Source organism: Elephas maximus, chromosome 22 (assembly GCF_024166365.1).
Source record: "Elephas maximus indicus isolate mEleMax1 chromosome 22, mEleMax1 primary haplotype, whole genome shotgun sequence".
In the NCBI taxonomy this organism is placed as follows: domain Eukaryota; kingdom Metazoa; phylum Chordata; class Mammalia; order Proboscidea; family Elephantidae; genus Elephas; species Elephas maximus.
The window spans coordinates 52,684,812-52,710,188 of NC_064840.1; the positions used below are offsets into that span (position 1 = coordinate 52,684,812).

General features: G+C 39.7%; 1 protein-coding gene across 1 annotated transcript in view; it reads right to left on the reverse strand.

Moving 5' to 3' along the window:
• The window catches only part of NPM2 (nucleophosmin/nucleoplasmin 2), a 37,790-nt gene extending 18,111 nt beyond the window's left edge, over positions 1-19,679 (reverse strand). Inside the window, exons 1-3 of the mRNA XM_049865138.1 lie at positions 19,473-19,679; positions 19,207-19,292; positions 18,923-19,048 (exon numbers count right to left, since the gene is read on the reverse strand). Of these exons, the coding sequence (XP_049721095.1) occupies positions 18,923-19,048; positions 19,207-19,292; positions 19,473-19,530 (270 nt within the window). The 5' untranslated portion in view covers positions 19,531-19,679. The remainder of the gene's footprint in view (positions 1-18,922; positions 19,049-19,206; positions 19,293-19,472) is intronic.
• Positions 19,680-25,377: the final 5,698 nt, after the last annotated feature.

A 25,377-nucleotide genomic window follows, 5' to 3' on the forward strand; every position in this document is an offset into this window, starting at 1 on the left:
ACTTATTGGATTACAAAAACATCCAGCATGCAACATAAAAATCAATGTCCTGCATTCAACAAAAAATTACCAGACATAGAAAGAAGCAGCAAGCTACATCTATAAAAAAAAAAATAGTGACCCAGAAAAAAAAAAAAACCCAGTGCCATCAAGTGGATTGAGGAGGAAAAAAATTCAATCTAAACTGACACAAAAATTATACAGATGATAGAGTTAGTAGACAAAGACATTAAAACAATTCTTATGACTGGTGTTCATATATTCAAGAAACTAGAGGAAATATTGTAAATGTTAGCGACATGGAAGATAAAAAAAAAAAAAAACCCTAATTTTTAGAGATGAAAACTGTAATACCTGAGATGAAGAAACACTTATGGGATTAACAGATACAGAGGTTAAAAGTAAAATAGAAAAAAAATCATGTAAACACCAATCAAAAGAAAGCAAGATTGTTAATTAGACTAAGTAGACTTCAGAATAAGGAATGTTCTCATTGATACAGAGGGACATTTCATAAGGATAAAGGGATCAATTAACCAAGAGAATATAACAATCCTAGATATGTATGTACCTAAAAAAGAGCTTCAGAGTACATGAAACACACTGAATTGTACATGTAAAAAAAATTTAAATGTCAATTGTTTTGGTATATATATTTTACTACAATAAAAAATATTTGAGGCAAAACCTGATAATGAAAGGATAACTAGACAAAGCCATGATTATTGTTGGAGGCCTCAATACTTCTCTCAGTAATAGATCAAGTAGAGGAAAAATGAGTAAGGATATAGAAGACTTGAACAAAATTATCAACCAAGTTAATGTAATTGACATTTACAGAACACTACACTGAACAACAAAAGAACACATATTCTTTAGATGTAAATGAAATAATCACCAAGATAGAACATATTTTGGGCCATAAAACACATTATAGGCTAAAATGATCTAGTGTATGTTCTCAGACCACAGTGGAATTAAACTAGAAATCAATAAAAGAATCTTAGAAAATCCCTAAATATTTGGAAATTTAAAGCACACACTTCTAAATACACCAGGGGCTAAAGGTGAGAACTAGAAAATCATTTGAACTAAATGAAATTGAAAACAGTGCTTATCAAAATTTATGGGATGAAGCATGACTGGTGCTTGGAAGAAAATAACATGAAATGCTTGTATCAGAAAAACAAGAAAGATATAAACAAATCAGTGATCTAAGCTTCTGCCTTAAGAAACTAGAAAAAGAGCAAATTAAAACCAAAATAAGCAGAAGCAAGCAAATAAAAGAACAGAGATTAATAGAATACAAAAATGAATAAACAATAAAAAAAAAAAAATAGAGGAAACCAAAAGCTGGTTCTTGAAAAAGTTTGATAAAATTATTAAATCTCTAGCCAGACTAGATAAGGAATAAAAGGAGAGAAGACACAAATTACCAATAAAAACAAAACAAAACCCATTGCCACTAAGTTGATTTCACTCATAGTGACCCTATAGGACAGAATAGAACTGCCCCATAGGGTTTTCAAGGCTGTAATCGTTATGGAAGCAGAGTGCCACATCTTTCTCCTGTAGAGCAGCTGGTGGGTTAAAACCACCAATCTTCTGGTTAGCAGCTGAGTGCTTAACCGCTTTACCACCAGGGCTCCTTAAATTACCAGTATCAGGAATAAAAGAGGGAACTTCACCACAGATCATACAGAAAGGACAGTAAGGAAATATTATGAACAACTTTGGGAGTACCTGGGTGATACAAATGGTTAAGGGCTCAACTACTAGCCAAAAGGTTGGCAGTTCAGACTTACCCAGAGATGTCTTGGAAGACAGGTCTGGAAATCTCCACTCTATGGAGCAGTTTTACTCTGCACACATAGGGTTACCATGAGTCAGAATTAACAACAACTAACAAAAACAGGTGTCTTCTACCAAATGTTCAAGAAGGAGTTAATACTAAATTTATATGAACTCTTGCAGAAAATAGAACAGGAAATAATACTTTCCTTCTCATTTTATGAAGCCAGCATTACCCTGATTCTAAAACCAGACAAAGACATTAAAGGAAACAACAGATCAATGTCGCTTATAAACACAGACTATCCTTAAGAAAATATTAGCAAATGGAATCTAACATAAAGGATAACATGTTTTGATCAAAAGGGCCTTATCCTAAGAATGCACAGTGAATTTAAAATTTGAAAAATAACTCATCAACAGATGAATGGATAAACAAATTATGGTACATACACACAGGGGGATACTATGCAATGATCAAAGAACAATGATGAATCTGTGAAACATCTCATAACATGGATGAACCTGGAGGGCATTATGCTGAGTGAAATAAGTCAATCGCAAAAGGACAAATATTGTATGAGACCACTATTACAAAAACTCAAGAAAAGGTTTACACACAGAAAAAAACAATCTTTTTGGTTATGAGGGAGAGGAAGGGTGGGGAGGGGAAATCACTAACTAGGTAGAAGACAAGTGTTAACTATGGTGAAGGGAAAGACAACACACAATACAGCGGAAGTCAGTACAACTCAACCAAGGCAAAGCCATAGAAGCTTCCTAGACACATCCAAACACCTTGAAGGACTGAGTTACTAGGGCTGAGGGCTGGGGACCATGGTCTTGGGGATATCTAGCTCAACTGGCATAACATAGTTCGTAAAGAAAATGTTCTACATCCTACTTTGGTGAGTAGCGTCTGGGTCCTAAAAGCTTGTGAGAGGCCATCTAAAATAAATGTATTGGTCTCATCACATTTGGAGCAAAGGAGAATGAAGAAAACTGAAGATACAAGGAAAATATCAGTCCAAAAGACTAGTGGACCATATGAACCACAGCCTCCACCAGCCTAAGCCCAGAAGAACTCGATGGTGCCTGGCTACCACCACAATAGAAGGTCCCAGGCAGAGTGGGAGAAGAGTGTAGAACAAAACTCAAATTCACAAAAAAAGACCAGACTTACTAGTCCTAACAGTGACTGGAGGAACCCCTGAGACTATGGCCCCCAAATACCCTGCTAGCTCTGAACTGAAGCCACTCCTGGAGTATCCCTTTCAGCCAGATTAGATAGGCCTATGAAACAAACGACACATGTGAGGAACATGCTTCTTAGTTCAATCAAGTATATGTGACCAAATGGTTAACACCTGAAGGGAGGAAGGGACAGGAAAACTGGATGGACACTGAGAACCCAGGGTGGAAAAGAAAAGGGTTAATGTCTTAGTTTCCTAATGCTGCTATAACAGAAATACCGCAAGTGGATGGCTTTAACAAAGAGAAATTTATTCTCACAGTCTAGGAGGCTAGAAGTCTGTAATGAGGGTGCCAGCTCCAGGGGAAGGCTTTCTCACTCTGTTGGCTCTGGGGGAAGGTCCTTGTCATCAATTTTTCCTGGTCATGGAGCTATTCTCCTGGCTCTTGTTTCTTGTTGGCAAGAGTTGTCCATGTTTCTGCTTGATTCTCTTTTATATCTCGAAAGACACAATCTAATCTTGAGATTGAGTCCTGCCTCATTAATATAACTGCCTCTAGTTCTGCCTCATTAACATCGTAGAGGCAGGATTTACAACGCGTAAGAAAATCACACCAGATGACAAAATGGTGGACAATCAGACAATACTGGGAATCATGGCCTAGCCAAGTTGACACACATTTCTGGGGACACAATTCAATTCATGACAGGGAGAGTGCTGACACATTGTGGGTATTGCAACTAATGTCACAAAACAACTTGTGTGTAAAATTTTTGATTGAGAAACTAATTAGCACTATAAACTTTCACCTAAAACACAATAAAAATTTTTAAAAATTTGAAAAATCAATAAAGGCAATTTACCACATAAGAGAATACAGGAGAAAAAAATCACCTCAATAGATGGAAAAAAAAAATCATTTGATAACATTCAACACCCCTTCATGATAAAATATCTCAGCAAACTATGAATAGAAGGGAATGTGTTCAACCTGAGATAGGACATCTATAAAAATCCTTTTTCTTACTTAATGGTGAAAGACTGAATGTTCTTCCTTTAAGATCTAGAACAAAAAAAGAATGCCCCTGCTCTTACCACTTTTATTCAACATTGTAATTGAGGACCTAACTAATCTGAACTAACCCGTGGCTGTGGAGTCGATTCTTAGTTATAGTGATCCTACAGGACAGAGTAGAACCGTCCCAATAGGGTTCTAAGGAGCAACTGGTGGATTTGAACTGCTGATGTTTTGGTTAGCAGCTGTATCAATTAACTGCTGTGCCAACAGATCCTAGCCAGTACAATAAGGCAGGAAAAAGAAATACAAAACATAGAGATCAAAAAGGAAGAAGTTAAATCGTCTTTCCCCACAGATGACATGAATAAATACACAGCAAGGAAGCAACAAAAAAGCTACTAGTACTTATATGCAAATTTAGCAAGGTTGCTTTATAGAAAAAAAATTGAGTAACTACGTACTAGCAACGAGCAATTGTAAAATGAAATTTTAAAATATCATTTGTATATCTCACATCATACACAAATATTAATTCAAAATGATCATAGACCTAAATACAAGTAGGATGCGTGAAATGCTTGTATGAAACTCCTAGAAGAAAATATAGGAGTAACAGTTTGTGACCTTGGGTTAGACAACAGTTTCTTAGATTCAATACCAAAAGCACAAGCAACAAAAGAAAAAAATAGATTGAGTTATATAAAAATTAAAAACTTTAGTGGTGCAAATGAAATCATTAAGAAAGTAAAAAGATAACCCATGGAATAGGAGAAGATGTATTTGTAAATCACGTAAGAAGCTTGTATGCAGAATGTATGAAGAACTAGTTGCTGTTGTTGTGCTGTCAAGTTGGTTCTGACTCAGTGTCCCTATAAGACAGAGTAGAATTGCCCCATAGGGATTCCTAGGCTGTAAATTTTTATGAAAGCAGACTGCCACATCTTTCTCCCACAGAGTAGCTGGTGGTTTCAAACTGTTGACCTTTTGGTTAGCAGCCAAGCTGCTTAACCATCGCACAAACAGTGCTCCTTAAAGAGCTCATACAACTCAATAAAAAGACGAATAACCCAATTTTAAAAAATGAGCAAGGGATTTGAATAGACATTCTCCAAAGAAGTTGTACAAATGTTCAATAAACACATGAAAAGATGTTCAACGTTATTAATCATTAAAACCAAAAACCAAATCTTTGCCGTCGAGTCGATTCCAACTCATAGTGACCCTAGAGGGCAGTGTAGAACTGCCCCACAGGGTTTCCAAGGAGCACCTGGTAGATTTGAACTGCTGACCCTTTGGTTAGCAGCCATAGCTCTTAACCACTGCACCACAAAACCACAAAGAGACACCACATCATACCCACTAATTCTAAAGTGGGTGACTATAATCAGAACAACAGATAATAACAAGCGAGGATGTGGAAAAGTTGGAATCCTTAAACTTTTTTGGTGGGATTGTAAAATAGTGTGACTGTTTTGGAAAATAGTCTGGAAGTTTGTCAAAATGTTAAATATAGAGCTACCATATGGCCCAGAAAAATGAAAACATGTTTATAAAAAAAATCTGTATATGAATGTTCATAGTGGCATTATTCTTAATAGCCAAAATGTAGAAACAGAAGCAGGGCCAAGATGGTGAAATTGTCTGATGCTTCGTGTTGTCTTCTTACAACAAAGATCAAATAATAATAAAAAAAAAAAACAAGTGAATTGGATATATAGACAATCTAGGAAACCTAATCATCAAAGACAAAGCTGAAGAATTAGACTGAGCCATAGGTAGAAGGAGAAACAATTCAAAAACAGCAGAAACAGGCAATTACAGATCACAGGCTCGCCAGTGTCCTGATAGCTGAATTTGCACACTACACACAGGTTGAGCAAGCCACAACATTCTAAGCTTGAAACTCACCCCAGGTGCAGCCAAACTGCAGAGAACCTGCATGCACCTCCAGAACCAAACAGCAGCAACAGCAGCCCTGGGAAAGTGCAAGCTCCAAAACCACTATGGGTGTACCATAACCCCTCACCCCAACAGAGCTCCACTGCTGAGTAGTACTTCCTTCCCCTCATCTGTCCCCCTCCCCGCTCTGACAGCAGTCCTGCAGCATTCACCACCACCACACCCCATAAACTAGGACAGCTGGGCCTGGAGGTAGCCATTCCTTTGCCCAACCACTGGCATAGGGGAGCCACAGACTTGCAGCACCCTTTATCCCTGCCGGTTACTAGGACTAGGGCCTTGCAGGCATACCCAGCATGGCATGCTCTCATTAGGATGAAATGGGCAGGGCATCCAGCTGAAGCCCGTTTTCACCTGCAACATCCAAGTGGGAGCTGCAGATTCCTGACATTCAATACTGCTCCGCCCCCTGAGAAGGGGCCTCACCTACTCACACTGGGGGTCTGAGGGCCTGTGGTACCACCCACGACAGAGGCCTGAGAATTAGTGGTGCCTTCCAATTCCTTCAGCCAATGGCACAGGGTACCCAAGGACTGGTTGCACTGCCCCCTACCATGTGCAGTAGTGGATAAGGGCACATCTTCCATCTAGGCACCCGGGGGGTAGCCGACAGCCCCTGCCTTGCCCCCCACATCACCCTTCACTGCAGCCAGAGACCTGAGCCTCTTCTGAACATATCCACACAATTCTGCCTGCCCAGGACTGTTGGTGAGAGTCTCTGCACCACACACTCAGTGACCCATGATCCTGGCACCCATCCACTAAGCAATGGAGCACACACACAACACCCAACCCAACAACCAGGGAGAACACCCCCTGCAACCCTGGCCAGGTGACCAGCCGGACAGATTCATCACCTCACCAAAAATTTTTGCCTACATCTTCAGCATCCCTGCAAGAACAGTGAACAGACTCCTGGGCTCACACACCTAGTAGCTGCTCTTACCACCTGGAGACAGGAGGTGAGACCTTCAATGATGCCAATGACCAGAGTAGCACACATGCCCAGCCTACTTGGACATATCAAAACAAGAGAAAATGAAACAAAAATACAGGATGCAGTAAACAAAAATACAATTAATAAATATAATAACTTACTGAATCTTAGACACAACAGTCAATATCAAATCACATAAAGAAGCAGGACAAGACGATTCCAGTAAGGAACCAAAATAAAGAAGCAGAAAACCTTCCAGAGGAAGATAAGGTAATGGAATTACTTGATAAAGAATTCAAAAGACTAATATACAGAGCTCTCCAAGAGATCAAGAAGGAGATCTGGCAAAACACTGACTAAACGAAGGAACACACAAACAAAGCAATAGAAGAATTCAGGAAAACAATACAAGAACAAAATGACAGAACAGGCTGCTAGAAACCACACAGAAACAGCAACTAGAAATCCAAAAACTAACAATAAAATTTCACAATTAGGCAAGTAAATAGATGGTTATAGGGGCAGAATGAGACAACAGAAGTCAGAATTAAAGAGGCTGAAGATAAATACCTTGACACTGATTTGTTTGAGGAAAAATCAGAAAAGAGAAAGAAAAAAAAAAAAAAAAGAAGAAGAAGAAAGCCCAAGAATTATTTGGGATATTATCAAGAGGAAAAACCTATGAGTGATAGGATTACCAGAACAGGAGGGCACGATGGAAAACACAGAGAGAATTGTTGAAGATTTGCAGGCAGAAAACTTCCCTAACATCATGAAAGATGAGAAAATATCTATCCAAGAAGCTCAATGAACCCCATATAGGATAGACCCCAAAAGAAAGTCACCAAGACATATCATAATCAAATCTGCCAAAACAAAAGACAAAGAAAGAATTCTGAGAGTGGCTAGGGATAAAGGAAAAGTCACCTACAAGAAAGAACCAGTAAGACTAAACTCTGATTACTCAGCAGAAACCTTATAGGCAAGAAGGCAATGGAATGACACACATAAAGCCTTGAAGGAAAAAAAACCTGAATTATTTATCCAGCAAAATTGTCTCTCAGATATGGTGAAATTAGGTCACATCCAGATAAACAGAAATTAAGGGAATTTGTAAAAATCAGACCAAAATTACAAGAAATATTAAAGGGAATACTCCAGTTAAAAAGAATCAATGACATCAGATAACAATCCAAGACTAGGACACAGGACAGATCAACCAGATACCAACCTGAATAGAGAATTCGCAAAAATGAAACAAAGTTAAAATACTGAAAATAGAAAACCAGAGATGTCAACATGTAAATGACAACAACATCAAAACAATGAAGAGGGAATAAGTGGTGTAGACATAGAATTTCCATATGGAGAAGAAATCAAGGACATATCAAGAAATAAAAGTCTGGTTTAAACTTAGAAAAATAAAGGTAAATTTCAAGGTAACCACAAAGGAAGCTAACAAAACCTACCCATCTGTATTAGGCTGGGTTCTCTAGAGAAGCAAAACCAGTAAAGAGTATAAATATCTATATAGAGAGGTTTATATCAAGGAAATGGCTCATGTGGTTGTAGAGGCTAGTACATCCCAAATCTGTGTGTCAGGCTGGAGGCTTCTCTTGATTCACATAGCCACAGGGGCTGATGAATCCAAGATCAGCAGGTCAGAGAGCAGGGCTTTGGCTCACAGGCTGCAAAGACTGGCGAATCCCAAGATCAGCAGTCAAGACCACAGGCAAGCTGTGAGCTCTAGTCCCAACAACCAGAGGTCAGACAAACAGGAACCAGCTGCAGGATCCAGAGTGAATAAAAGCCTGCAAGCCTTGCCAGAAAGTTCACATATATTCAATGCAGGCCATACTCCCAAGGAAACTCCCTTTCAGCTGGTTGGCTACTCAGAGCAGATCCCATCATGGAAGTGATCACATTATCATATAACTGCCAAACTATTTCATAAATGTCAGACAACTGAGAATTATGGCCCAGCCAAGTTGATCACACCATGAAAATAAAGAAAACCAAAACGACTCAGCAAACACAAAATCAACAGTAATGAAACAGATGAAAAGAAAACACATAAACAAAAAGAACTAAATACAGAAAATTAAGCAGAATAAAAAACCACCAGCAGCACACACACACACACAAATACATCAAAATGACAACAGTAAACTCATAAAAAAAATCAATAATTACACTGAATATAAATGGCCTAGATGTACCAGTAAAGAGACAGAGAGTGGCAGAACACTGCCTACAAGAGACACACCTTGGACACAAAGACATAAACGAACTAAAACTCAAAGGATAGAAAAATATATCAGACGAACAATAACCAAAGAAGAGCAAGAGTGCCAATATTAATCTCTGTCAAAATAGAATTTAAAGCAAAATACATCATAAAGGATAAGGAAGGACACTATATAATGAAAGGCCAATACGCTGGGAGGACATAACCATAGTAAGTACATATGCACCCAATGACAAGGCTCCAAAATATATAAAACAAACTAACAGCATTGAAATGAGAAATAGTTCCACAATAATAGTAGGAGACTTCAACCACATCACTTCTGGTGAAGGACAGAATGTCTAGAAAGAAACTCAGTAAAGATACAGAAGACCTAAATGCCACAACCAACCAACTTGACCTCATAAACATATACAGAACACTCCTCTCAACAGCAGCAAAATACACATTCTTTTCCAGTGTGCATGGAACATTCTCCAGAATAGACCACATTCTAGTCCACAAAGCAAGCCTTAACAAAATCCAAAACATCGAAATAATATAAAACATCTTCTCTGGTAATAACGCCATAAAAGTAGAAATCAGTAACAAACAGCAAGGGAAAAAAATCAAATACATGGAAACTGAAAAACACCTTGCTTAAAAGCTACTGGGTAATACAAAAAAATCATGGGCGGAATAAAAAAAAAATCATAGAATCAAATGAGAATGAAAACACATCTGACCAAAACTTTTGGGACACAGCAAAAGCAGTACTTAGAGGCCAATTTACAGCAATAAATGCACACATCCAAAAAGATAAAAGGCCAAAATCAAAATAACTCGAACAAATAGAAAAAGAGCAGCAAAAGTAGCCCTCAGGCACTTTTAGAAAGAAGTAAGATTAGAGTAGAAATAAATGAAATAAAAACAACTGAAAGAATCAAGAAGACCAAAAGTTGGTTCTTTGAAAAGCTCAACAAAATCAAACTGACAAAAGAAAAACAGGAGAGGAAGCAAATAACCCAAATAAGAAATGAGACATGTGAAACAACAGACCCAACTGAAATAAAAACATCAGAACAGAATACTATGAAAAACTGTACTCCAACAAATTTGAAAACCAAGAGGAAATGGACAAATTTCTAGAAACACCCTACCTACCTAAACACAAACTGAGGTAGAAGAACTAAACAGACCTACAACAAAAGAAAAGGCTGAAAAGGAATAAACTCCTAACAACAACAACAACAACAACAAAAGCCCTGGCCTGTGCAGCTTCACTGGAGAATTCTACCAAACCTGCAGAGAAGAACAAACACCAATGCTACTCAAGCTATTTCAGAGCACACAAAAAGGAAGGAATACTCCCAAATTAATTCTATGAAGCCAGCATAACCTTGATACCAAAGCCAAGGCAAAGACACCACAACAAAAGAAAACTACAGGCCTATATTCCTCACGAACATAGACACAAAAATTCTCAACAAAATTCTAGCCAATAGAACTCAACAGTAAATAAAAAAAATAATACATCATGACCAAGTGGGATTCACACCAGGTATGCAGGGATGGTTCAACATTCGAAAAAGCAATCAATATAATCCACCACACAAATAAAACAAAAGAACCACATGCTTTATCAGTTGATGCAAAAAAGGCATTTGTCAAAATCAAACACACATTCCTGATAAAAACTCTCAGCAAAATAGGAATAGAAGGGAAATTCCTCCACATAATAAAGGGCACTTGGGGGCAGTTCTACTCTGTCCTATAGAGTTGCTACGAGTCAGAATTGACTCAATGGCAACGGGTTTGGTTTTTGGTTTGGTATACAAAACCAACAGCCAATGTCATTCTAAATGGAGAGAGACTGAAAGCATTCCCCTTGACAATGGGATCCAGACAAGGATGCCCTTTTTCACCACTCTCATTCAACATTGTGCTGGAAGTTCTAACTAGAGCAATAAGGGAAGAAAAAGAAATAAAGGCATCCAAACGGGTAAAGAGGTAAAACTATTCCTATTTGCAATGATATGATCTTACATACAGAAAACCCCAAAGAATTCACATGAAAGCTACTGGAACTAATAGATGATTTCAGCAAAGTAGCAGGACACAAGATTAACATACAAAAATCAGTTGAATTCCTCTACACCAACAAAGAGAACTTCCAAAAGGAAATCACCAAATCAAAAGTACTTACAACAGCCCCCAAGAAGATAAAGTACTCGGGAATAAATTTAACTGGGGACGTAAAAGACCTATACAAAGAAAACTACAAAATACTATTGCAAGAAATCAAAAGAGACCTACATAAGGGGAAAAACATACCATGCTCATGGATAGAAGACTCAACACTGAAAATATCAATTCTGCCCAAAGCGATCAACAGGTACAATGCAATCCCCATCTGAATTCCAAATGCATTCTTTAATGAGTTGGAGAAACAACTCACCAACTTTATACAGAAATGGAAGATGCCTCGGATAAGTAAAGCATTACTGGAGAAGAGCAAAGTGGGACGCCTCACACCCACCTGATTTTAGAAACTATTATACAGCCACGGTAGTCAAAACAGCCTGGTACTGGTACAACAAGACACAAAGACCAATAGAATAGAATTGAGAACCAGATGTAAATCCATTCATCTAAGAGCAGTTGATATTTGACACATGGCCAAAGTCCGTTAAGTGGGGAAAAGACAGTCGCTTTAACAAATGATGTTGGCATAATTGGATGTCCATCTGTAAAAAAATGAAACAAGATCCATCCTTTACACTATGCACAAAAAATAACTCAAAATGGATCAAAGACCTAAATATAAAAATTTAAAATGATACAAACCATAACTAACAGTGCACAAACACCAGAATAGAAACTAGATAACTGGGAGCTCCTAAAAATTAAACACTTATGCTTATCAAAAGACTTCACCAAAAGAGTAAAAAGAGAATCTATGAGGTGGAAAAAATTTTTTGGCTACAACATATCCAACAAGGGTCTAATCTCTAAAATCTATAAGATACTGCAACACCTCAACAACAAAGAGACAAATAACCCAACTACAATATGGGCAAAGGATATGAACAGACGCTTCGCCAGAGAAGACATTCAGGTGGCTAAAAGACACATGAGGAAATGTTTGCGATCATTAGCCATTAGAGAAATGCAAATCGAAACTACACTGAGATACTATCTCACCCCATCTAAAAAAAAAAAAAAAACACAAAATAACCAAGGTTGCAAGGAGACTGGAATTCTTATGCACTACTGGTGGGAATATAAAATGGTACAACCATTCTGGAAAACAATATGGTGCTTCCTTAAAAAGCTAGAAAGAGAAACAATATACGATCCACCAATGCCACTTCTAGGAATATACTAGAGAAGTAAGAGCCATCACACGAACAGACATATGCACACTCATGTTCATTGCAGCACTATTCACAATAGCAAAAAGATGGAAACAATCTAAATGCCCACCAACAGATGAATGGATAAAGAAATTATGGTACATACACACAATGGAATACTATGCAATGATAAAGAACAATGATGAATCTGTGAAACATCTCACAACACAGATGAGATCTGGAGGGCATTATGCTGAATGAAATAAGTCAGTCACAAAAGGACAAATATTGTATGAGACCACGATTAGAAGAACTCAAGAAAAGGTTTACACACAGAAGAAAAACCATCTTTGATGGTTATGAGGGAGGGAAAAATCACTAACCAGATAGTAGACAAGTGTCACTTGTGAAGGGAAGGACAGCACACAATTTAAGAGAATTCAGCACAACTGGACCAAAGCAAAAGCGTAGAAGTTTCCTAGACACATCCAAGCACTTTGAGGGACCAAGTAGCTGGGGATGGAGGCTGCGGACCATAGTCTCGGGGGACATCTAGGTCAACTGGCATAGCATAGTTCATAAAGAAAATGTTCTACATCCCACTTTGGTGAGTAGCATCTGGGGTCTTAGGAGCTTGTGAATGGCCATCTAAGATACATCTATTGGTCCCATCCTGTGAGGAGCAAAGGAGTATGAAGAAAGCCAAAGACATCAGGAAAATAGTAGCCCAAAGGACTAAAGAACCACATGAACCAGAGACTCCACCAGCCGGAGATCAGAACTAGATAGTGCCCAGCTACCACCACTGACTGCTCTGACAGGGGTCACAACAGAGAGTCCTGGACAGAGGAGAAAAATGCAGAACAGAATTCAAATTCATGAAAAAAGACCAGACTTACTGGTCTGATAGAGAGCGGAGGACTGCCTAAGACTATGGCCTCTGGATACTCTGCTAACCCCAAACTGAAATCATTCCTGAAGTCCACTTTTCAGACAAAGATTAGACAGGCCTATAAAATAAAAAAAATAACACGTGAGGAATGTGCTTCTTAGTTCAATCAAATATAGAAGACCAAATGGGCGAAATGGACACGAAAAGAGAGAGTGGAAGGAGGGATTGGGCTGTCTCATTAGGGGGAGAGCAATTGGGAGTATGTAGCAAGGTATATGTAAGTTTTTGTATGAGAGACTGACTTGATTTGTAAACTTTCACTTAAAGCACAAAAAAAAAAAAGACCAAATGGGCAACTCCTGTCCTAAAGCAAGATGAGACAGCAGGAAGGGACAAGAACTGGATGAATGGACACAGGGAACCCAGGGTGAAAAGGGGGAGCATGCTGTCACGTTGTGGGAATTGCACCAATGTCACAAAACAATATGTATATAAATTTTTGAATGAGAAATTAACTTGAGCTGTAAACTGTCACCTAAACCACAATAAAAGAAAAAAAAATGTAGAAACCACCCAAATATTCATCAACAAATGAATAGATAAATAAAATATAGTATATCCATACATGGAATATTATTTGACAACAAAAAGAAATGAAGTAGTGATACATGCTACAACATAGATGAACTTAAAAACATGCTAAGTGAAAGAAGTCAGTCACAAATGACTATATATTTACAAATCTATTTATATGAAAGTCCAGAATAGGCAAATCTATAGAGAAAGAAGATTAGTAGTTGCGTAGTGATAGGAGATAGGTGGGTGGTATAGGAAATGGGAGTGACTGCTATTGGATATGGTTTTTTTTTCTTTTCTTGGATGAGGAAAATGTTCTAACTTAGATTGTGATGACGGTTGCACAACTCTGTGAATTTACTAAAAGCCACTGAATTGTATACTTTAAATCAGTGAAATTTACGGCATGTGAATTACCTGTCAATAAATATGTTAAAATGTACCATTCCTAATAGCACCACAACTCATGAAATATGTAGAGGTAAATTTGACAAAGTGTGCCTATAACCAGTACACTGAAAATGACAAACTACAGAGCCTTGTTAAAATTTTAAAGAAGACCTTATTACATGGAGGAATACATCATGCTCAATTATCGGGTGACTCAAAACTGTTAAGATGCTGATTTTCCTCATCAAAGTAACCTATAGATTCCATACCATCTCAATTAAAATTCCAGCAGGTTGTTTGCTTTTTAAAAATAAGTCGATTTTGAAATTTATAGGGACATGCTAAGGACCTAGAATAGCCAAAACAATTTTGGAAGAGAATAACTCACGCTACACAATTTCAAGACTTACTGTAAAACTGCAATAATCAAATCAGTGTGGTATTGGCATAAGGGTAAACATACAGGCAATGAGACAGAATAGAGTGTAGAGCTGTATACATACACATATGGTTGATTGACTTTTGGCAGAGATACCAAGGTAACTGTATAGGGGAAGGATAGTCTTTTCAAAAGAAGGTACTGGAGCACTGAGGAGCAATTTGGAAAAAAAATGTTGCTCTATCCTTACACCTCACACCATACATAAAAGTTAACTTGAAATAGATCATAGACAAATATAAGAGCTAAAACAGTAGCATTTCTAGAAGAAAATATTTGTGACCTTAGTTTAGGCCAAGGTTTCTTAGATAAGATACCAAAAGAAGAACCTGTTAAACTGGACTTCATCAAAATTAAAACTTGTGCTCTTCAAAAAACATTAAGAAAATGAAATGGGCAAGCCATACACTTGGAGAAAATATCTGAAATACATACATTTGATAAAGGACTTGCATCTAAAATATATAAAGAACTCCTGTTATGCAATAAAAGGTCCCTGGGTAGTGCAAATGGTGTGTGCTCAGCTGCTTTCGGAAAGGTTGGTGGTTGGAACCCATCCAGCAGTACAGTGGAAGAAAAGGCCTGGCAATCTGCTTCTGTTAAGATTATCCAAAAAAAATCCTATGGAGCAGTTCTACTCTATAACTCACGGTGTCACCATGAGTCAGAATTGACTCGATGGTAACCAACAGCAACTCAGTAATGATAATAATCCAACTTAAAAATGAACAAAATATCTGAACATGCATTTTGCAAAAGATATACAAATGACCAATAAATACATGAAAAGAGACTTAACGTCTTAAGGAAATACAAATCAACCCCACAATGAGATGTGGTATACACTATCTATACATCCACTAGACTAGCTCAAACTAAGAAGACTAACAATATCAAGTATTCGTGAAGATATGGAGCAACTGGAATTCCCATACACTGCTGACAGCAAAATGGTATATCAGTTTGCAAAATAGTTTAGCAGCTTTGTATAACATACATTTACCATATGATCCAGCAATTCCACTCCTAGGATTTACCAGAGAGAAATGAAAACATGTTCACACAAAGACTTCCACTCAAACGTCCATAACAGCTTCATTCATAATAGTCTGAAACTGGAAACAACTCAAATGTCCACTAACAGGTGAATGAATAAATTAGATACATCCATCCATAGAATGGAATATTACCCAGCCCTTAGCTGGGCACATTACTCACCAATGACATGGATAAATCTCAAAAGCATTATGTCAAGTGAAAAGAGTTGGGTACGACTGATAGCATACTGTAGGATTCCATTTATATGAAATTCCAGAAAAGGCAAAACTACAGTAAGAGACCGTAGATCAATTGTTGCCAGAGAAAGGGGCGTAGGTGGAAGGGACTAACTGCAAAGAGGCATGGGGAAATTTTTTGGAGCGATAGAAATTTTCTCTACCTTGATTGTCATGGTGGTTACACAATTATATACCTTTATCAAAACTCATCAAATTGTAACTTAACAATGGTGAATTTTATCGTATATACATTACGCAGCACACGAAACAAATTCCCTGCCTTCTTGGAGCTTATATGCTGGTTGGTGAGAAAGACAGTAGACAAAAAATGATGTCAGTGAGGGGTCCAATGGGGAAGAAAGAAGTGATTGTGGGAGGGGCAGGAAGAAGGGATGCTGCTTGTAGTCAGGGAAGACCGCCTTGTTGAGATGACATTTGAGCAAAGATTGGGTTGAAGTAAGGGAGAGAGCCACAGGAATATGCAAGGGAAAAATGCTTCCAGCATCGGGAAGAGTAAGTGCAAAGACCCTGAGGAGGAGTGTGTTTGGAGCAGGGCTGGGAACTGGTTCAAAAATCCCTGCTGAGAATTTGCATTTCCACCCCAGATATACTGAACCAGCATCTACATTTTAACATCTCCATGTGATTCTTATGTATGATAAATTTTGAGAACCACTGCTCCACTAGTGGTTCTCAGAATTGGTCTCTAACCAGCAGTATCCTCATCTCCTGGGAACCTGTAAGAAATGTAAGTTCTCAGCAGGGGTTCGGACCTGAATGAATCTAGTTTGGAGTTTTCAAGGTACAGTCAAAGAAGCTGCTGTGGTTAGAGCAGGCTTAGGGAGGGGAGAATAGCAAAGGTTGAGGCCAGAGAGGTTGCTGGGGCTAGAATACAAAGGGCTTTAAGGCTGTGGTAAGGATTTTGGATCTTATTTTGAGTGAAAAGAGAAGCCATTGACCAAAGTGTTCTATCAGAGAAGCACCATGATCTGACTTGTGTTTAAAAGGATCTTTCTGGCAGTTGTGTACAGAATAGAGCAGGGGTCAGATAGTAAATATTTTAGGGTTGCCAGCCCTATAGTCTCTGTTGAGACTACTCAACTCTGCTGTTGAAGGGTAAAAGCAGCCATGGACAATGTGTAAACAAATGAGTAGGCTGTGTACCAATAAAACTTGGCTTATACAAACAGGCAGTGGGTTGCACTTAGCCCTGTAGTTTGCCAAACCCTGAAATAGATCGTAAGGGACCAAGGGCAAGCAGACCAGACAGGAGGCCTTGCAATAAAATTGAGCAAGAGGCAATGATCACCTGGACCAGAGTGTAGCAGGGCAGGTGTTGAGACGTGGTTAGAGTCGGGGTATATTATGAAAGTAGAGCCAACAGGATTTGTTGGTGGATCAAATACAGGGTTTGAGAGAGAGGTGTTTGTCCTAATTGGAAGAACAGACTTGCTATTTACTGGGAAAGGGTCAGATTTGGGGAAAATCCAAGAACTTGGATTTAGACATACATGGTAAGAATAGTTTGGAATATCCGTTAAATATCCATTAGATACATTGAGTTGGGTAGCTGCATATAGGACCTGGAGTGCAAGAGAGAGGTTGGGTTTAGAGATAAAAATATCAGAGTTTTTCTTTGTATATAGATGGTCTTTAAAATCATGGGTACGGATGAGATCTCCTAGGGAGTGTGTATAGATTAAAAAAAGAAAATAAGTCTGAGGGCAGTTTTGCAGATGGGTTCTCCCAAACCTTCAGGGACAGAGAATTCTATCTTAAACTAGCCATTCAAGAGAATGAAGAGAGGATAATCCATCCTTCAGTTCATGAGGCCAGTGTTATCTTGACACCCAAATAAGATAAATTATAAGCCAACCTCACTTATGAGTGTATAAGTTAAATAATAAAAAAAAAGGTCTTAATATATTAGCAAAGCAGATCATCTAAAAGTGTATGATATGATCAAGCAGTGTCTACCCCAGGAATGCAAAGCTGGTTAAGTATTATTCTATTACTATAACTTACCGATTAACAGATTAAAGAAGAAATAACTCATGATCACAATAAAAAAACCAAAAACTAAACCCAGTGCCATCAAGTCAATTCCGACTCACAGCGACCCTACAGGACAGAGTAGAACTGCCCCATAGAGTTTCCAAGGAGCACCTGGTGGATTCGAACTGCTGACCCTTTGGTTAGCAGCCGTAGCACTTAACCACTATGCCACCAGGGTTTCCACAATAAAAAAGCATTTGATAAAATTTTAACTTCCATTCATGATTAAAACAATGTAAAGCAAAGTAAACTCGATGGGGACTTCCCTAACCTGATAAAGGGTATCTACCAAAACCATCATCCTTAATGGAAAAAACATTGGATGCACTCCCTTTAAAAACCAGCAACTATTATCACTTTTATCCAACAACATACTGGATGTCCTAGTCAGTGTAGTAGAATTAAAAAAACAAAACAAAACAAAATTGCCATCATTCACAATAATTATTTCTAGAAAATCCAAGGTAAGTTATTAGAATTAATGAGAATTTCTGGACATACAACTTGAATACACAATAAATAAGTAAAACATAAGCAGTGTTTTCTGTTGCCAGCAATAAGCAACTTTAAAATGTAATCTTTCAAGACAGGTAATCTGACTTGCCCAAGGTCACATAGCTCGTAAGTGGCAAAGCTGGAATGGAAGCCCTGGGCTTTCTCCCTGACTCTCGGTCAGAGGCCACATTGCCTCTCTGGCGTGTGTGTCCTTCTGTAGAATGAGTGTTTCCCCCTGTTTGTGTCCATCCCACCCAGAGGGGCCTCCTGGTGCCAGAGTGGGCAGCAATTTTCCTCAGCTGCCAGGAGTAGCTTACCATGGGTAGGATGGAGGCCTGAAGACAGGCAATGGTAACAGGCTGTGTCTTCTTATCCACCTGGTTTGCTGGGGGCAGGATTTCCACGAGATTCATCTCATCTTTGGCTTTCTCGCCCAAGCAAATCTGAGAGGAGTTGAAAACAGAGGTACCCCATCACACTGAGGGCAGAAGTGAAAACCCTGTTCTTGTCTGTTGGGACCAGAGACTCCCACCTCCTCCTCTGAAGTAGCGCTAAGTTCTTCCCCGCTTCAACCTTCCTCACCTCCTTGAGGGACACTCACCGTACTAAGCAACAGCTTACAGTCCTGCTTCCCCTCCTTCTGGGGTTTGAGGGTCCAAGTTCGCTTCTCCTGATTTAGCTCACAGCCTGGGAAGGGAGGGAGAGAGGGAAATGGGGCAGGGAGGCTCAAGAGAAGCACTCCCTTTCGCCCTTCCAGCCCTCACTCATCTGCACACCCCCGAGTGCAGGCTTCTGCCCTTCTGCCCGGGATAGAAGGTGGAACATTGCCTAGACCACTATGAGAATGAACCTCCATCTCTAACTCACCCCACAGCATGGTTGTTACTGCCTTCTCCTCTCTGCTGCTGGTGCTGCTGTGACTCATGGCACTGGGCAGAGGAGCTGAGGGTGGGAGAACAGCTGTGAAGAAGGGGAGCCTGTAGAGAGATGGCCTGCTCTCTCTGTTGGGATCCCAGCAGCACTCACTCCATTGCCCAGCCTGGTGAGGTGATGAGGCCTTGGCTCTGGCCTAAGTGAGTGCCTGACAATCGAGTCATTAAATTCCTGAAAGACTAACTGACATACCTGTCAGAGCAGCCCAGATGATGAGTCAGGTCAACCCCAAGCTCGAAAGGTTTCTGTGGGACCTCCTAGCTCCCCTCATGGAGAATGGCCCTCCCAACACCCTTGAGGAGAGACCCCGAGTGGGTGTGACTTCCTTGCAGAATCCCAAAGAAAGTCCGGGTCTGTGCCCATGTTGGTCTCAGTTACTCTCATACCCTGGGTCCCGGTCCTTCTCAGCCCCTCAACCTGACTGTCTCTTTTCTGCGGGCTGCCAACCAGGCCATCCACTGCTCTTCGGAGCTCTTCTCTCTCAGAAGCACACTCACTCCAGCCTCAACCTGGTGCACCTGATGGCCATTATGAAGCCTGGGAGGAGAATGGGAGGTGGCCAATTATCCTTCAGGATAGGCTCTTAAAGCCCCATTCCATTCTTCTATTCTTTCCTCCTCTTTGTGCCCCAAACCACCTGCAGGGCTTGTTAAAACACAGATTGCTGGGCTCCCCCGCCAGGAGTTTCTGATTCAGTAGGTCTCCTGGCACAGGATAACAAAGTCTAGGTGGGCCAAGAGAATTAGCATGCGTAACAAGCTCCCAGGTAAGGTTGCTGCTGCTGGCCAGGAATAACGCAGTGAGAACCACTGCCATAGCCAAGAGGATTTGCTGAGACTTATGATTTGCTGGTGGCACAGTGCTTAACAGCTTAGCCGCAAACCAAAAAGTTGTTAGTTTGAATTCACCAGCCTCCTTTGATAACCCTATGGAGCAGTTCTACTCTGTTTTACAGGGTCGCTGAGTCAGAATTGATTTGACAGCAATGGGTTTGGTTATGATTTGCTGAAGGAGCCCTGGTGGTGCAGTGGTTAAGTGCTTGCTGCTAACTGAAAGGTCAGTGGTTGGAACCCACCAACTGCTCCACTGGAGAAAGATGTGGCTGTCTGCTTCTGTAAAGATGTACAGCCTTGGAAACCCTATGGAGCAGGTACACCTGGTCCTGTAGGGTCACTATCAGTCAGAATCAACGGCAGTGGGTTTGATTTGCTGAAGGAGCCCTGGTGTTGCAGCGGTTAAGCACTTGGCTGCTAACCAAAAGGTTGAGGCTTGAACCCACCAGCCGCACCATGGAGGAAAGATGTGGCATTCTGCTTCTGTAAAGATTATAGTCTTGGAAACCTTATGGGGCAGTTCTACTCTGTCCCATGGGGTCGCTATGAGTCAGAATTGACTTCTCGGCAATTTATTTTTATTTTTAATGCTCTCTACTATGGTGTGCCTGAGTTGCACAAATGGTTACATGCTAGACTACTAGGTGAAAGAGTGGCAGTTCTAACCTACCCAGAGGTGCCTTGGAAGACAGGCCTGGCGATCTGTTTCTGAAAGGTCACAGCTTTGAAAACCCTATGGAGCAGGTCTACTCTGCACGTATAGGAATGCCATGAGTTGGAATCAATTCCATGGCAACTAACAAGAACATGCTCTCTACTGCACCGGGGTGTGGAGGCATAACTAGAGTATGTGATTATGGCAGGTACCACACCGGTCCTGGCCACCTGGTACCACCGAGCAGTTTCTATTAACTCTAGTATGACCAGCAGCACAGCTACAGAAAATGGTGCCTATGGAAAACATTGAAATCGGGTCCCTGTTGAAATATCTGATACCCCTCTTTTTAGATAATTTTACCATAATAATAATAATAAAAAAAATCAGCTCAAAAATAAAAGTCAAGCTCGTTAATATTTTAATTAACACATTACTATGCTTGATGAAGGATGTTGGGCTGTACCAGCTTAACAGAAACTGCTCAGTGGCACCACACACCCAGGGCAGGTGCAATACCTTAGATGTGCCACTGCAGAGAGGGAACCCTTGCTGCCAAGCTTAGAGATGCTTTGTGACCCAGTATGAAGCAGCAGCAGTAAGTGCTCTGCCTCATTAGTTTGGAGCCCTGGTGGACCAGTGGTTAAGTGCTACGGCTGCCAACCGAATGTCAGCAGCCCAAATTCACCAGCCGCTCCTTGGAAACCCTATGGGGCAGTTCTACTCTGTCCTATAGGGTCACTATGAGTCAAAATTGATGCGATGACAACGGAGTTTTTTTGGCTTATTTGTTTATTGCCTTTCCTGTGCTCCCCACCCCCCCGCCCCCACAAGTGCAGGCCTTTTCCAAGGCCCAGAGGGCTCTGTTCCCCAGGGCTGAGGTATCCAGGGAGTGAGAGACCTGCTTCCAGAATGATCAATTCTCCCATAAGGAAGTCTGGCCGGGAAGGGGTGGGAGGTGGGGAAAGTGACTGGAGAGGCGCCTGCAACCTCAGTAAGAGATGAGCTACAGAGTACAGCGACTTTGCATGGACCAATTGCTAACAAGTAGTTTATAGGGCACAGTGATGCACTTAAATGCTTGTTTGGATCGGGGTCGTGAAGAGGAGCAGGCGTTTCAGCTACCATACTCCTTTCTGTCCCACTCATAAAACACCTGTTTGGGAGTTGGAACTAAACAGGGATTTCTCTCATTGCATTGACCCTTCACTCCCACCTGGAAAACTTCTTACCAGTGTCCTTTCTGGAACCCTGATCAGACAGCTTCTGCTGTGCAAGAATCAACTTTTTCTTCTTTTTTAAAGAAATCAACTTTATTGAAAAAAAATTTTCACAGAATAAAATGCACCAATTTTAAGAGTATAATTCGATGAATTTTAACAAATATATATACCTATGGGAGTCCCTGGATGGTGCAAATGGTTAACACGTTCGGCTACTAACCAAAAGGCTGGAAGTTTTAGTCCACCCAGAGGTACCTCAGAAGAAAAGGCCTGGGGATCTACTTCCAAAAAATCAGCCACCGAAAACCTTGTGGAACACAGTTCTACTCTGATACACACTGGGTCGCCATGAATCGTAATTGACTTGATGGCAACCGGTGGTGGTGGATACACCCATGTAACCACTGTCACAGCCAAGCTATAGACTAATTTCCGTCATTCCAGAAAGTTTTGTTTCTCTTGCAGTCAATCCCTTCCCTCACCCCTAGCATTAGGCAAATGCTATCTGCTTTCTGATACTATCGATTAATATTGGCTGCTCTAGAATTTCATATAAATGGAACCACACAGAATGTACTATTTTTTATCTACCTTCTTTTGCTCAGCAAAATGTTTGAGATTTACCCATACTGTAGTTCCTTCTTTCTATTGTTGAGCAGTATCCCATTGTATGGCTGTACTGCAATGTGTTTATCTAGTCACCTGTTGATGAACACTTGGATAGTTTCCAGTTTTAAACTGTTATGTTGTTGTTGCTAGGTGCCATCGAGTTGACTCCCACTCATAGCAGCCCTACGTACAACAGAACAAAACACTGGTCCTGTGCCATCCTCACAATCGTCGGTATGCTCGAGCCCACTGTTGCAGCCATGTCGATCCATCTCATTGAGGGTCTTCCTCTTTACGAAGAAAGCTGTCATGAATACAGCTGTTATAAACACTTCAGAGTAAGATTTTGTGTGGACCTATGTTTCCTCTTAGGTAAATACCTAATAGTGGAATGGCTGAGTCATAGGGTAAGTGTACGTTTAACTTTACACAAAACTGCCAACTGGTTTCCAGAGTGGCTGTACCATTTCACATTCTCATTAGCAATATGTAACAGTTCCACTTGCTCCATACCCTTGTGGACTCAGTATTGTCAGTCTTTATTTTGGCTCTTCCAGTGGACATTGAATGGCATCTCACTGTGGCTTTTATTTGTATTTCCTTGATAACTAGGAATGTTGATTATTGGCCATTTGCATATCTTCTTTTGTGAACTATTTTTCAAGTCTTTTGCCCACTTTTAAATTGGCTTGTTTCCTTGAGTTGCAGATGTTCTTTATATATTCTGGATACCTGTCTGTGTCAAATACATGTATTACATAGATTTTTTTTCACTCCAGTCTATGGCTTGCCTTTTCATTTTCTTAGTGGTGCCTTTTGAAGAGCAGACATTTTTCTTAAGTCCAATACTTTTTTTTATGACTTCGTGCTTTTGATGTCTTAAGAAATCTTTGCTTAATCCAAGGTCGTGAGATTTTCCTAAATTTTCTTTTAGAAAACTTAGTTTCACTTTTTTATATCTACGATCCATTTTGAGTCAATTTTTGTGTATGGTGTTAAGAGTTGAAGTTCTCCACCCCCTACCCCCGACCCAAGTGGGTATCCAGTTCCTCCAGCACCATTTTTAGAAAAGACTATCCCTTTCCTATCGAATTACCTTGGCACCTTTGTTGAAAATCAATTAACCATATGTGTGTTGGTCTATTTCTGGACCTTATTGTGTCCCACTGATCTACAAGTCTACACTAAGCCCAATACCACAGTCTTCATTACTGTAGCTTTACAGTAAATCTTAAAATCATGTCCTTCAACTCTGTTCTTTTACAACAAATCTTGGTTAGTCTAGATCCTTTGCATTTTCATATACATTTTAGAATCAGCTTGTCAATTTGTACAAACACCATCCTGGGATTTTGCTGAATGTATAGGTCAATTCGAGGAGAACTGACAACACGATTTTGAGTCATCCAATCCATGAACGGGTTATAATCTCTCCATTTATTTAGGTCTTTTAAAATTTTCCTTAGCAATGTTTAGTATACAGGCTGGCACTTATCTTCTTATATTTATTCCCATGTTTCATGTTTTTGGATGCCATAGTAAATAGTACATATTTTTAAAATTTCATTTCCTAATTGTTAATTTATAGAAATACAACTTTTTTTTTGGTATATTGACCTTGTATTCTGTGATTTTGCTAAATTCTCTTATTAGTTCTAGTAGCTTTTTTTGTACCCCAAATCATGTCATCTGTGAATAAAGGCAGTTTTACTTCTTTACTGATCTGTTTGCAGTTCATTTTTGTGCCTTATTGCTCTGGCTAGGACCTCTGGTACAATGTTGAATAAAAGTGTTCAGAGTGAGCATCCTTGCCTTGTTCTTGATTGTAGGGGAAAACTATTCAATCTTTCACCATCAAATATGCTGTTGGTGGAAGGCTTTTTACAGATGTCCTTTATCAGGTTAAGAATGCTGCTCTTTAGTCCTTGTTTGCTTAGAGTTTTTACCATGAATGGGTGTTGAATGTTGTCAAATGCTTTTTATCTATATAGATGATATTTTTTTCTCTCCATTATTTTGTTTATATGGTGAATGACTTTTACTGATTTTTTTTTTTTTTGAATTTTGAACCAACCTTGCATTCCTAGGATAAATCCCACTTGGTCATGATGTATTATCCTTATTACGTATTGCTGGATTTTATTTGCTCATATTTTGTTTAGGATATTTGCATCTATATTCATGAGGGATATTAGTCTAAAAGTTTTTTTTTTTTCTTTTGTAATGTCTTTGTCGGGTTTTGATATCATAAAACGAGTTGGGAAGTATTCTATCTTTTGAGGTTTAGTGTGACTGGTATTATTTCTTCTTTAAGAATCAGCTTTTGACAACTCTCAGGTGCTCTGCCTGTAACAGCAGGGAAGTGTCTTTGGATCTGAGTTCTGTTCAGGCTCACCAAGCACTGTGCCATCTCTACACGACACTCACCCCATGCTTCCTCTTCCTTGACTCAGCTGCTGCACTAAGTCTTTTCCCTCCCTCTTCTATTTTGCCCTCTGATGAGCAACCTAACTCTTAAT